This window comes from Haliaeetus albicilla, chromosome 27 (genome assembly GCF_947461875.1).
Source record: "Haliaeetus albicilla chromosome 27, bHalAlb1.1, whole genome shotgun sequence".
NCBI lineage: Eukaryota > Metazoa > Chordata > Aves > Accipitriformes > Accipitridae > Haliaeetus > Haliaeetus albicilla.
The window spans coordinates 1402864-1415587 of record NC_091509.1 but is presented as its reverse complement, the minus strand read 5'-3'; the positions used below and the strand labels follow the sequence as shown (position 1 = coordinate 1415587).

The following is a 12724-nucleotide window of genomic DNA, read 5'->3' as shown; positions in this document are numbered from 1 at the left end:
AGATGCCTCAAGGGTATCTTGGCACTCCCCATGCATTGCTCCTACCACCCATGGCCCTGCAATCCTGGCCATCCTGAGGTCCTGTCCATGGTTGTTGGCCAGGCTGGTTGAGAAGCACGGGGCCCACCTCTGGCCCCTCTGGAGCTGCGAGGGGACCTCAAGCTGGGAAGTTACCTCCAGCTGCAGCATCCCTTGACCTGCACCCTTCCTGGGATGCCTTGGAGAGGGGCAAGTGCTGGTGGTGGGTGCCCCCCTTAGGCATGCTGGTGGCAGGGCTGAGTCTGTCCGTCCGTCTGTCCATTTGTCCATCCATCACCAGGGCTTTACTGGGGAGGTGGGGACCGTGCTGGGCGGGCAGCCGCATGGCAAGGGGGAGGAAGCAGGGACAAAAACCTGGCGGAGGGGACAATTACTGCCTTTCTAGAGGCTGAAAAGACGCCGGGGTCCCTTCCGTCCTCGTCCTCCGTCTGCTCCAGGCGGACAAAGCCGCCGCCCCCGGTGCCCACCCAGCGCCCAGGGATTAGAAAAAAGCCGAATTTTTATTTTCTCCCTTTGTCTCCGGAGCCCGGGAGCGGCTCGGCTTCGGCTTTGCTGCTTTCTTCTCCCTTTACGGCCCTGTCTGTGCACGGCTGACCAACCGGCAGCTTTTCCAGGAAGAGGTTGATTTATTTAAAATTAAAGGAAAGCAGAAGTTCTTTCTTGAAGATGAGACTACGTCGGCAGGAGCTGATGGCTTTCCAGCGATGCAGTGAAATAACACAGGGGAGCGGGCTGGAAATCGCAGCTTGTCATTTTTTTTACGAGAAGCGAAGCTCCTCTCCTGCTCCCCTCTGACAGTAAATGGTGCCCACAATCAGGGACGCTCTTAGCCCATCAGCTGGTGAGGGTTTCTCCAGGTGCTGGACCACCAGAGATCCTTTTACAACCTTTTTTTTTTTTTGGAGTTGTTAGGACTGTTGCAGCATGATTCCTGAGGTTGGCCAGGAGGGAGGTGCTCTGCAGGGACCCCTGGGGCAGAGTGAAGAGGGGATGTGGGGTGGTGCTGGGCTGAGCTCCGGGGGGAAGCCCTGGGGAGAGGAGAACTCATTTTCTCCTCCCCTGGACCATGGGAAAGCGCTGCTGCCTCACCCCAGCCAAGCGTCCCAGGCTGGTGGGGGGTTTTGGGGTGACCAATGGAAATGGGTCTCGGTGGGAGCAGGAAGGGCAAAGCAGGTGACGTCCAAGTGATAGCCTCACCTGGGTGCTGTAGCTCACTGGTCGCTTGAGTCCCTGGGGCACCCGGCTTTCAGACCCTGTGGGCTCAGCCTGTACCTGGCAGGGAGATAGGGGTGGGGGTGGGGAGCCCACAGGGTCCTGCAAAGGTCTGGGAAGCCCCTGGGCGTGGGTTGGGGCCTCCCGACCTTGGTGGTGTCCCCTTGAACCCTGGCATCCCTCCAGGCTGCTAAGCTGCCCGGTGCAAAAACCCGGGCGAGGGAGCCCATCACGTGCCCCTTAATGCCGTGGCTGGGACTAAGCACCTTCTGACAGGGACCCAGATGACGCTGCCCGGTGCTTTCCCCAGGGGATGGGGGCCAGAAAAGGGGCAGAAATGGGACGGGGGGGGGGGGCCTTGTGGTCTTTACTTGGGTCAATCATAAAGAAGGGATTAAGATCATTAATTCCTCCCCCCGCTGCAATTAGCAACCCGGCGGGCAGAGGCTGGCGAGGAGCAGCTGAGATGTCTGCTGCGCTGGGTGGTCCCGCAGTGTCGGGGTGGGGGGGGACACCCCCTTCGTGCAAATTAGCCAGGCACCCCACAGCGAGGAGGTCCTGGGGTCCCTGGAGGGGAGACGGTGTGGGGACAGACCCGTCCCAGCTGGCATGGCAGCGGTGCCCAGTGCCCGCCGCTGCGCAGGAGCACGGGCCCCGGGGGGCTGGAGGGCAGCGCCGAGCGGTTGCAGATGGCAGGAGCCGGCGGAGGCAGAGTGGCGGCTGGGACAATGGCGGGATTGTGCGGTGGCGTCGCTCGGCACGGCTCGGCACAACTTGGCACGGCTCGGCGCGGCACCCCGCGCCAGCAGCTGGGCACCGCTGGGGCTGAGAGGGGACGCGGTGGCATACCCCTCGTCCCCACGGGTGACAGGGGAGCTGCGCTGGGTGGGCCGGGCTGGCGTCATCGTGCATTGCCACCCGCCGCAGCAGTGGGTGTTTGGGGGGGGCCGTGCTCCAGGGTCTGCAGCCATCAGCCCCCGTCAGAGGAGGCTGTGACTGGCGGGGGCTCGGTGCTGCTGGCACCCAGTTGACGGGGCAGGGTGGGACCAGCGGGCAGCTGCCTGCTCGAGCCAGCTGGGGAAGGCTGGCCAGTACGGCTGGCTGCGGAGGAAGATGTGAACTGATGAAGATGGCAACCACGGCATGCCTCCAGCCGGTGTCCTCCCCGCGTTGGCACGCGGACCCCGCTCTCCGGTGCCGTGGCACTGCGGGGAGGACGCCTCGATGCGGTGGCGAGCCGCACGTGGGCACAACGCGGGTTCTTTGCCGGAGTGATGTGAGGCGTGCTCCCGGTCGTGGCTGGAGACCCCCCGGTTAATGCTGCAGCAGCATCGCGGCTTGGCGGTTACGACACCACAAGGCGAGCGGGCAGGCTGGTAAATCCCGGGCTGATCCGGCCCGGTGCTTGGCTCCCTGCTCAGCGGCTGAGCGGGGCTGCCGCGCCGTGGGGCGGAAGAGGCGCAGGGCCGCAGGAAAGGCAGCCGCGGGCGGGCGCAAGATAACGCCGCCGGGCGGCTTTATCTCACATCCTCCCGTCCGGTGCTTTTCCTGCTGCGCTCCCCGCTCCGGCCCCAGCACCCGTTGCTTTTGGTGTTAAGGTGTGACCCCTCCCAGTGCCTCCAGGGATGGGTCCCCCACCTCCCTGGCAGCAGGGGACGGGTGCCCCAGCTGCCCGGCAGCGGCTCACCTACCCTCCCAGCATCCCGGCGCCCATTTCGGGTGCACCCCAGCCTCGCCACCGCCCGGCAGCCCCTTGCCCGACATGGTGCGCGATGCTCGGGGAAGGGCAGTCTGTCCTGCCGCTGCAGCCCTCCCTCCCCACGTGGCCTGGCGAGCTCCAGGCTGGAACCCAAGCCCTGCATCGATCTGCGCTGCATCTTAAATCCCGCAGCAGCTGAAGCAAGCGGTTTTTAGTGTGTGGGCAGGGGGGGGTTTCTCCGCAGGCGAGCGGGCTCTGGCACCAGGGTGAGACGGGCTGTCTTCCTCTGCCAGTACCGTGGTGGTTGGGGCGGGGACCTTGCCCCCGTCAGCGGTTTAATGGCGACGCTCGTGGCTCGGCTCCCGAGCCGTGCCCGTGGGGAAGGGTCCTGGGCCGTTGCGGGGCTCCTGGGGTTGCATCGCGGCCAGGCTGTGACAAAGGGGGCATGAAGGGCGATGGATGAGCGGGAGCGAAGGTGCGGGGGGGTGCAGGGATGCCCCTCGCTCCGCTGCATCACCCCAGGCAGGAGCAAGGGTCCCAGCAGAGCTCTCCGCACATGGCTGCGTCCCTGCCCGGACTCCGGAGAGGAGGCTGCCAGGATAGCCGGGATGGAGGGACGGGGTAGGCGAGGGGCCTCCTCCCAGCGCTGCCCTCCCCCAACTGCTGCCGGGGTGGGGACGTGGGTTCCTGCTCCGCTAAGCCCTGCAGCTTTTCTCCTCTAAAGCCTGATTACTCCGGCGGTGCCTGTGCGTGCGTGCGTGCGTGCTCGGGAGGGGAGGAGGAGGAATTTCACAACAAGTGTTTGCAGCCACACTGGGCCCAGCTGCCCCAGGGCCGCCCCAGGGACGGCGGCATCACCCTCGCTCCAGGGAACTGCACCGAGTCGGGGCTCCGGCCATCACCGCCGAGCCCCTGCCTGCGCCGGAGCAGCCGGGTGCCTGCAGTGGGCGTGCGGGCAGGGCATGGTGGGGCATGGCAGGAGGTCAGCAATGGGGCTCAGAGGTGGATGCTGTGGCTCCTCACGGGGCTCGGAGGTGGATGCTGCAGCTTCCTATGGGGCTTGGAGGTGGACGCTGTGGCTCCCCGTGGGGCTTGGAGGCGGATGCCGTGGCTGCCCGTGGGGCTTGGAGGTGGATGCCGTGGCTGCCCACGGGGTTTGGAGGTGGATGCCATGGCTCCCCACGGGGTTTGGAGGTGGATGCCATGGCTCCCCATGGGGCTTGGAGGTAGATGCCGTGGCTGCCCGTGGGGTTTGGAGGTGGATGCCATGGCTGCCCATGGGGTTTGGAGGTGGATGCCATGGCTCCCCACGGGGTTTGGAGGTAAACACTGCAGGGGCTCGGAGGTGGACACTGCAGCTCTTGGTGGGGTTTGGAGGTGGACAGCATGGCTCCCTGCGGGGCTTGGAGGTGGATGCTGCAGCTCCCCAGCACTGGTGTGCGATGCTGGCCTGGGGACAAGGGTCCAGGAGAAGGAGGAGAAGGAGGAGTGCAGGGGGAGCAGCGTAGCCTGAGCTGGGAGAGCAGCGGCATCTGGAAGGGCACAGGAGCTGGGGCGCAGCCCTACACCCTGCTGCCTCCACGGCACCCAGCCGGGGAAACCCGGGGGGCTGCAGGCTGGGGACTGGGTGCCCCTCACACGAGCTCTGGCTGCTGGCTCGGGGGCATCCCGTGGGTGCCCACGGTCCCGTGCGGCGCGGGGGCTGCACGCCGCTGGAGCGGAGCAGGAGATGAGCCCCGTGACTTCCCTGGGCCTGCTGTCGCTGGGGGAGGAAAGCCGGGCACAGAGAGCCTTTAAGCGTTGGAGTGCCATTGCTACCAGGCCAGGACTTCCCCTGTGACCCCCCACTTCTGTCTGGATGGCGACCCTTTTAAAGAGCAGCGGAACGGATCTCCACCGAGGTCCGTTCCCTGGAGTTTCTTTGTTTGTGGCGCAGAGACTTTCATGGCAGGGGGAGGAAGAGCCGCTTTGAAAAGCCTGTTGGCTCTTGCCAGCGCTAACTCTCTTTTCTTTTCTACTTCCAGAGCCGCATGTTGTGTACCAGAGCCGCAGAGTATGTCTTTGCACTGAGATTGGACTGAAGTCCTCTGCAGCCGACGCTGGAGGAGACACCCCATTGATGAGCGTTCCCGTCTGAGCTTTCCCTGGTGGCTGGCGGGCTGGTGCTACCAGAAGGGCTTTGGGGGTCTTTCGCTTTGGCGTTGGGGGTGGGTTTTGGGGTTTTTTTTTTGTTTTGTTTTTTTTTTTTTTTTTATTTTGGGTTTGGTTTTGTTGTTGCGCTCTGGGCACCATGTCAAATTCGGGCTCCCATCAAGACACTGGGAACAAGCCAGAGACGGAAAAAAATAACCAAGATGACTCTCAACCCCCCGTCAGCTCCGAGAGGAGGAACAAAAGTGGAATAATAAGTGAACCTTTGAACAAAAGTCTTAAGAAGTCCCGTCCACTCTCCCACTATTCCACCTTTGGTAGCAGCAGCTCGGTAAGCGAACATTCAGAGAAAGGCAACCCCTTAGCTAATGGCAACGAAGCGACTGTGGATAAAAGTCATTCTACCTCAAAGCACAAAAACATCTCTAGTATGCTGAGCAAATTAGACCGGGTGTCGGAGATCTCCTCAGAAGGACAGACCGCCCTACAACAGTTTGCTCAGTCAACAGAAATGCTCAAAAGAGTGGTACAGGAGCATCTTCCTCTAGCAAGCGACCACGGGACTGGTATCTCTGACATGGAGGCAGTCTCAGCTGCAGAGACAATGAACGGCCCCTCTGATTTTCCTTACCTGGGGGCTTTTCCCATCAACCCAGGCCTTTTCATTATGACCCCTGCCGGCGTGTTTCTGGCAGAGAGCGCGCTCCATATGGCTGGCTTGGCAGAGTATCCCATGCAGAATGAGTTGGCATCTGCCATCAATTCGGGGAAAAAGAAACGGAAAAGATGCGGCATGTGCCCGCCCTGCCGAAGACGGATAAACTGCGAGCAGTGCAGCAGTTGTAGGAATCGCAAAACTGGCCACCAGATTTGCAAATTCCGAAAATGTGAAGAACTCAAAAAGAAGCCTTCTGCAGCACTGGAGGTAACCGGCCCCTCTCAGGCACCCTAACCCCTCCTCGGGCTGCGCTCCTGGGTTCGGATCTTGCCCTAGATAATAAAACACCTGGTACTTCTTACTTTTTTATTTTTCCCTTTTCCATTAACAGTTCTCACCGTGAGATGTGTGCTCTGCCCAGTGCCCCCAGTCCCTGCCCTCCCTTACATACTGAGGTTGATTGGCTTGGGGAGGAGGGCTGGGGTCTCTCCCTGGGGTCCCCGAGTGCGCTGGGTTTCACTCTGCCTTTTGCAGGCATGGGCAGCAGTGGGTCTCTGCTTGAGTTTTAGTACCAGCATCCCTTGTCCTGGGTGGGCTGCAGCTCCCCGAGCCAGGGAGTGGCTTCTAACCAGGCAATCGGGTCAGAGGATGGGGAGGCAGGAGGCAGCTTTTTGGGGCAGAGCTTGGGGGTAATCGGTGATGGTGAAACCCATGGCTGTGGTGCAGCTGGAGCCCAGCCCCTTACCTCACTCTTTGCTCTGAACAGGAGCAAGGCGGTCCTTGGTTTTGGGTGGTAAACAGCTGCAGTGTGCGCTCGGCGGCATCTCCTGTGCTGTGGCTGTGCTGGGTCTCCCTGGCCCAGCATCCATCTGCGGCGGTCAGGATGAGTCCGTAAGGCACCAGCCAGATTTCCCGGTGGCAGCTGAGCTGCAGTTCCCACAGGCGTTGCGCCTGCTTTGGCACCCGACTGAGCCGGGAGCACCCCTGCTCCTGCCACACTGGCCGAGCGCTGGGATGCCTGGATCCCCCCGGTGTGAGGTTTTCAGGTGGCACTCAGGGTGTCGCTGCCCACCACGGTCCACCCATGGATGTTGCCCTTGGCCTCGGAGGAGAGCCGCTGCAAGCTGCCGTTGGGTTGGGTGCTACCTTGCCAAATCCACCGGGGAGGTGTGATATTCGCCTGGGGAGCGCAGGAAAAGTCTGGTGACTCGGGTCGTCGTGTGGGTCTGAAATTCGGATGGGGCTGTGGGCAGCTGCTGGTGGCGTGGCGTGGTGTGGCATGGCGTGGTGTGGCGTGGCGTGGCATGGGTGAGGGCCGGGTGCTGGCAGTGTTGGGATGCGGTGCAGGTGTGGTGCGTGGGCACGGCGCTCTGGCAGAGCCTGCCTCTTGCTGCACACCCGTGGGTGCTCTGGACCAAGACCTGTGTGCTGGGTCTCCCATATGTTGTGCTTAAGCCGGGTTTGATTTTTCTGGGAGCTGATCCCACCATCAGCTGTGACAGCGTGCTTCCTGCCCGTGAGTGCATCCCCAGAGGTAGCAAAGGCTAAAAAGTCACCTGGACATCAGCTGGATCGTGCATCCTGGCATGAGGGCATTGCCCATCCTCTGGTCATCCCAAAGAGATGACCCACTGTTTTCTTAGCCATGTTCTACATTTTTCAATTAGCATCAGGTCTGAATGAATAGTGAAGGGGAAAAAAAAATCTATTTGGGTGGTGGGGATGAGGAGAGGGGGACTGTGTCTTTCAAAAACCGCTGTATTGCTAAATTATATTCTTGTTCTAATTTGCTGAGTCAGTGATCTGGAAAAAGGGAGAAAGGGAAAAAAAAAAAAGTTCATCTCTTCCAAAGAGTCCTAAAGCGGGTCAATAGACTCGGAGCTCACAGCAGCTGGAGGAGTCACTCCCTTCTCCTGGCGCTGTGCCGGGTCCGAGGATGATAAATAGCACCGGGAGCCCATGAAACGGTCACCCCCCTTTGATTGGTTTCCCCATCCTGCGGCTGGCTGAGAAATTGGAGCCACTGAAATAGGGCTTTTCATGTGATAGAGTTGGGCCCCACCGAAGATGGGTCCCCATCCCTCCTGGGCACGACCAGAGGTGTGTTGAGGCTGAAAAGAGATGTTGTGCTGGTGGGGATGGATGCCTGGGCAGATGTGGGTCACTCCAGGGCATCACCATCCCTTTTTCAGACATCCTCTCCTCTCTCAGGATATCCACTTGTGCCGTGTGTTGACCTTGGTAGGGCTGAATGAGATTGTGGCCATATGTGGCTGGGACAGGGATGCTGGGACCCCAGCTGATGTCCCAAGGTCACCTGGGTCAATGACTGGGTTGTTAAACCTCGTCCTATGTCAACCAGCATCAGTAATGCGTTGTGTTGGGCCAGCTGTAGGGCAACCACTGGCACCTGCCTTGTGGTGGAGACCCGTCTGGAGGTAGCAGTGGCCAGGATGCAGATCTGCTGCCAGCTCCGCAGCACCATGGACCACTGGTCCTGATGAGGTGCCATCACACCGTAGTGCTTGATACCAGGACAGGAGGGGCCATTCAGTGGGCCTTTATATGGGGCTGAAAAATTCATAGGGCTTTGTGAAGCATTGTCCCCCTCTGCAGGGAGCTGTGCCATTGCCTGGGAGAAGAGCAGCCGGCAGTGACTCTGGTCTGCCAGCCCGGTGAGCCCAGAGCAGCGTCCTTGGAGAGCCTGGACAGGGGCCGCAGCTGTGATTAAATGTTGATCTAAAATCAAGCAGTAAAAAAAAATAGAATTAAACCTTTATGGTGGCATAAAAAAAAGGGCTAAATCCCTCTGCTGCCATTAAGCTCTATCTGCACATCTACAGAGCCCAAATAACCGGTCGCTGCTGGTGTCCCAGTGCAATGGTGGCTGGCTGAGGCTCTAAGACCAGCGAGGCAGGTCGGATACTTGGAGCAGGCAGCAGCACGTCCCTGCACCTACCAGGCTCCTCTGGGCTCTGCCAGCCCCACCAACCCTGGGTAATGCCATGGGGGCTGGTGGTCGGCCCTGGACAGGTCACCCTGGGCTTGTCTCCAGAGCTGTAGGTCACATGAAGGCCATGAGTAGTTGGGATTTGACTCAGTAGAGCTGTCCTCCATCTGGAGAAGCGCCTTGGTGCCCCAGCTAGCACTGGTGTGAGGGTCACTGCCACCCTCAGGTGAATCTCACAGAGAAACTTTTCACCAAGGCCTGTTGTGACAGGACAAGGGGCAACGGTTTTAAACTGGAAGAGGGGTAGGGTTAGGTTGGACATAAGGAAGAAATGTTTTATGATGAGGGTGGTGAGACACTGAACAGATCACTCAGAGGAGTTGCGGATGCCCCATCATTGGAAGGGTTCAAGGTCAGGTTGGACGGGCCTTTAAGGAACCCAATCTAGTGAAAGATGTCCCTGCGCATGGCAGGGAGGGTTGGACTGGGTGGTCTGTGAAGGTCCCTTCCGACCTGGGCTCACAATTCTGTGATTCTATAATCGTGGGGACAAGGGGAGATCTCTCCTGGGCATCCACATTAGATCTGGTTGCCTGTCTTCCTTTAATAATGAAGGGGTAGAGGTGTTTAAGGTGACTTGTATCAGACATCTCCTTCCAGACTCATTAGGAGCCCTCCTCTCCCCTCGTTCCTCTCTCCTGGGATGATATATCTGAGTAGGTGGCCCTTGCTAGTGAGTCCGCCATGCTCTGCCTCACCAGTTCTGCACCTGGCGCCTTGGGCAGGATCAAGCATGGGCAGCGTGCCATGCCACAGCCCTGTGCATCGTTGGCCAGAGGCACTTGTGTCTTCCTCAGATGCCTGATTACTTATTGCAGAGACTTTTGGGGAAGTGGTGATGCCTGCAGCTCTCTGCTTGTTGACTGCCCCAGCTCAGTGTGCCCTGAAGGACCAGACATGGGCTGGGAGCAGGAGAAGGTGCGATCTGTCAGCAGCCTAGCTGGGCACCACCATCTGCTGCTCATTCTCGCCCTTTGCCACCCCTCCCCTTGCCCAAGCCCCACGTTTGGGTCACGGTGCCTGTGGAAGGGAGAATGTTGGGGTCCCTCCCACAGGGGTGGGGGGGAGACGCTGCCCTGCTTACTCATTGAGGTGGGTGCCTTCATCCAAGAGAAGGACTCGATGAGAGCCAGCTGGCTCTTGTGTGGGGTTAGGGACCTGAATGTGGCATGGTTTTTGACTCTTGGGACAACACATGAGCTGCCCTAGCCCTGCACATGGGCTCAATGCCGGGAGCTGGTGCTGGGGCTGTCTGTCCCCACCATTGCCCCTGGCAGCCCATCCTGCTGCCCCGCACCCGTCACCACAGCCTGTGGCTTGTTTCCCGTTGGTGTGCCTTGCTTGTTTGGAGAAGGGCCCTCTAAGGCACGTCCTTTTGGTGATCGTGTGGCCCTGTCTGCTGGCTAGCATGGCTTAGACTTGCTTGGGGGCTGTTGGCATTGAGAGACGTTGCAGTCCTTGCATACTTCACCCATGGTCTCATGAATGTTGCGCAGGCTTCCCACCCCATCCAGCTGGGAAATGTCCCAGGTTCTTCTTCCAGAGGACTGCAGAGCCATCGGGGCCATTGCCCCACACCACCTTTCCTGGAGGTGGCTTCAAAGAGGTCTCGTCTGTCGTTGGGCGCTTTGTTGCGTGTGGGATTGAGCCTGGGGGGACTCATCCCTCTTCCCCTGTGAGACACCAAGTGGTCCCCAGCTGTGCCGGGGGCTGCTCTGTTGGTGACAAGGTTGTTCATCGTGGCCGGGCAGCAGCGGGGTGATGTCTCCTGTGTCCTGAGCAGCTCCTGGGTCTGGTGGTCCCTGCCTCAGTTTCCCCCCACATGCCCTCCTAAACCCATCTGTTGGCCGAGCTCCTGTCTGCCGGGTGTCCGTCCGTCCGTGGCAGGGCAGGTGGGGGCTCGCAGCAAGGGGGCCGCCGTGCCGGGCCATGCCGGCTCACCACAGCTTGGCCATTGTGCTTGCTATCGGCCGGAGGGGAAGTCAGGGACTGCGCCATTGTCCCGGCTGGGGTGCGGGGACGCAGGAACAATGGCCGAGCTGCTTTGCCGGGTGCCCTGCCAGGGAGGTGGGGGCCGGCGGTGGGGGGACCCCCGTCTCCCTCCGGCCGGCACCCCGGCACTTGCCGGTGGGCTGGAAACCTTGGGATGCGCGGCTGTGTCTGGGGGATGCCGAGCCTGGGCTGGATCCGTCCCGAGGCTGGTGACCGGGATGCTGGGATGGGGCTGGGGTGGAGGGGGGGCGGGCGGGTGCACAACCCTGGTGCCGCATGGCTGTGCCGGACCCGACCTAACGCCTTGTCCCTTCTTCTTCTGTCCCCCCTCCCTGTCTCTCTTCCTTTCCAGAAGGTGATGCTTCCTACAGGAGCCGCGTTCAGATGGTTCCAGTAGGAACGGGAATCCCAAAGCTCTGTCATCCAAGTGCAATGTCACTGCTTGCTTGTGTTGTCTCAGGCAAGGGATTTTTGGCTGAAATGAATGGATGCACCTGTGTCTCTTTAGAACCAAAAATATTTTCTCGCAAATCTCATTCCTGTTTTTATAATTTTTTTTTTGCGTTCGTTTTAACATCTTTGAGTCCTAGTCAGACATTTAACTGCTTTTCAAATAAAAATAATTAAAAGAAAAAAACAATGGATCTGTAAAGTACCAAGACTTAATAGACAGAGTATGGACAATCAGTTTCTTTCTGTGTTTTGGTGTTGATGTTGTTTATGTGTGAAAGATGCAGTACTTGTGTAGGGAATGTAAATTTACAGTAACCTTTTAAAATCTAGTTACTAATAAGCACTACTGTAATTTAGCACAGTTGTTTAATTGCACCCTCATTTATACTTTTTATTTGATTCTTTCCCATCATACAATAGAGTGGATAGTTTCTAGAATGCCTCAACTTCATGTTTATAAATGAGAATATGTTTAAAGCGATGTAGTCTCCCTTTTCCTAGCCATTCACCTATGTAAGTTTAACCCGCAAGAGGTTCGGTATAAAAGGTGGAAGAAAACAATTGCTACACAACTGGCGGTCTTCAAAAAAGGAAAAAAAGGATATAAAAAAAAAAGAAAAAAAAGTCATTGTTAGTTTATTAATATAGAACAAGAAACACTGCATACAGAAAAACCTCCTAATTGCAACGGTTTACTCCTAGAAGTAATTTTTGTAAACTTACTGAAGTTAAAATCAAAATAAAAATAATATTGCAGGACCTGTGCTGAAGCAGTTACGAAAAGTGATATTTCTCTTCTGTTCAAATCCCCGTCTCTCCAGCTCTCTCTACATCATTAAATTGAAATGCTGTTTGTAATGTTTTAGCGATCCAGGCTGTTTTTGTGAATAAAATGAATGCATGTTTTGTGTCATGATTTACAGCTTTGTTATTTCTCTCCCACCCCTCTTTCCAGCCATCCGGCCCCCCCCAGTGCCGATGGTGGCCGGTCCCCCCCTGCCTTCGCCTGCCTGTGCGCCCCATCCCCGCCAGGCTGCCAGGCACGGTCCTGCCGGCTGCTGGGGGCACCTCACCGGAGACCGTGCCGGAGCGTGGCAGCGGCCGGCCCAGGCGGGATGGTGTGATGAGCTGAGCTGGAGTTGCCCCGGCTGCTAAATCTGCGTGGCTAATCCCGGCAGTGGCTGGGCTAAGCCAGCCCCGGCTCCTCCCGGGGTTTTTTCCCAGCTTGACCTGCCTGGAGTTCTACTGGGTAGCGCCACACCATTTGTTTTGGTAAAACGCTACCGTTAACGTGCCGTGGAGAGCTGCGGTGAGGCTTGTTTTGCTGGGACGAGTCCAAAAGGAGCTCCCAAAGGTGAGTGAGCTCAGGAGGCTGAGCGTCTGGTGCAGCCGATGGATGCCTTTCCAGGCTGGCTTCGTGCCGGCACTGGGTCAGCAGGAGCCATCCGGGATGGAGGGGATGCTGGATGGGTTCGGCCGTGGACAAGCTGGCAGGGTCGCTGCCAGCACT

At 58.7% G+C, this 12724-nt stretch overlaps 1 protein-coding gene across 7 annotated transcripts in view; it reads left to right on the top strand.

Moving 5' to 3' along the window:
- CXXC5 (CXXC finger protein 5) overlaps nt 1-12130 on the top strand; it is a 39849-nt gene extending 27719 nt beyond the window's left edge. For 3 of the 7 annotated variants that reach the window (XM_069773123.1, XM_069773124.1, XM_069773127.1), the window contains exons 2-3: nt 4975-6026; nt 11114-12130. In XM_069773123.1, the coding sequence (XP_069629224.1) occupies nt 5241-6026; nt 11114-11158 (831 nt within the window). In that variant the 5' untranslated portion in view covers nt 4975-5240 and the 3' untranslated portion in view covers nt 11159-12130. Of the gene's footprint in view, nt 1-3726; nt 3933-4154; nt 4177-4974; nt 6111-11113 lie in introns of those variants that run through there. The other 4 variants (XM_069773126.1, XM_069773128.1, XR_011322506.1 and 1 more) reach the window with 4 other exon arrangements.
- Nucleotides 12131-12724: the final 594 nt, after the last annotated feature.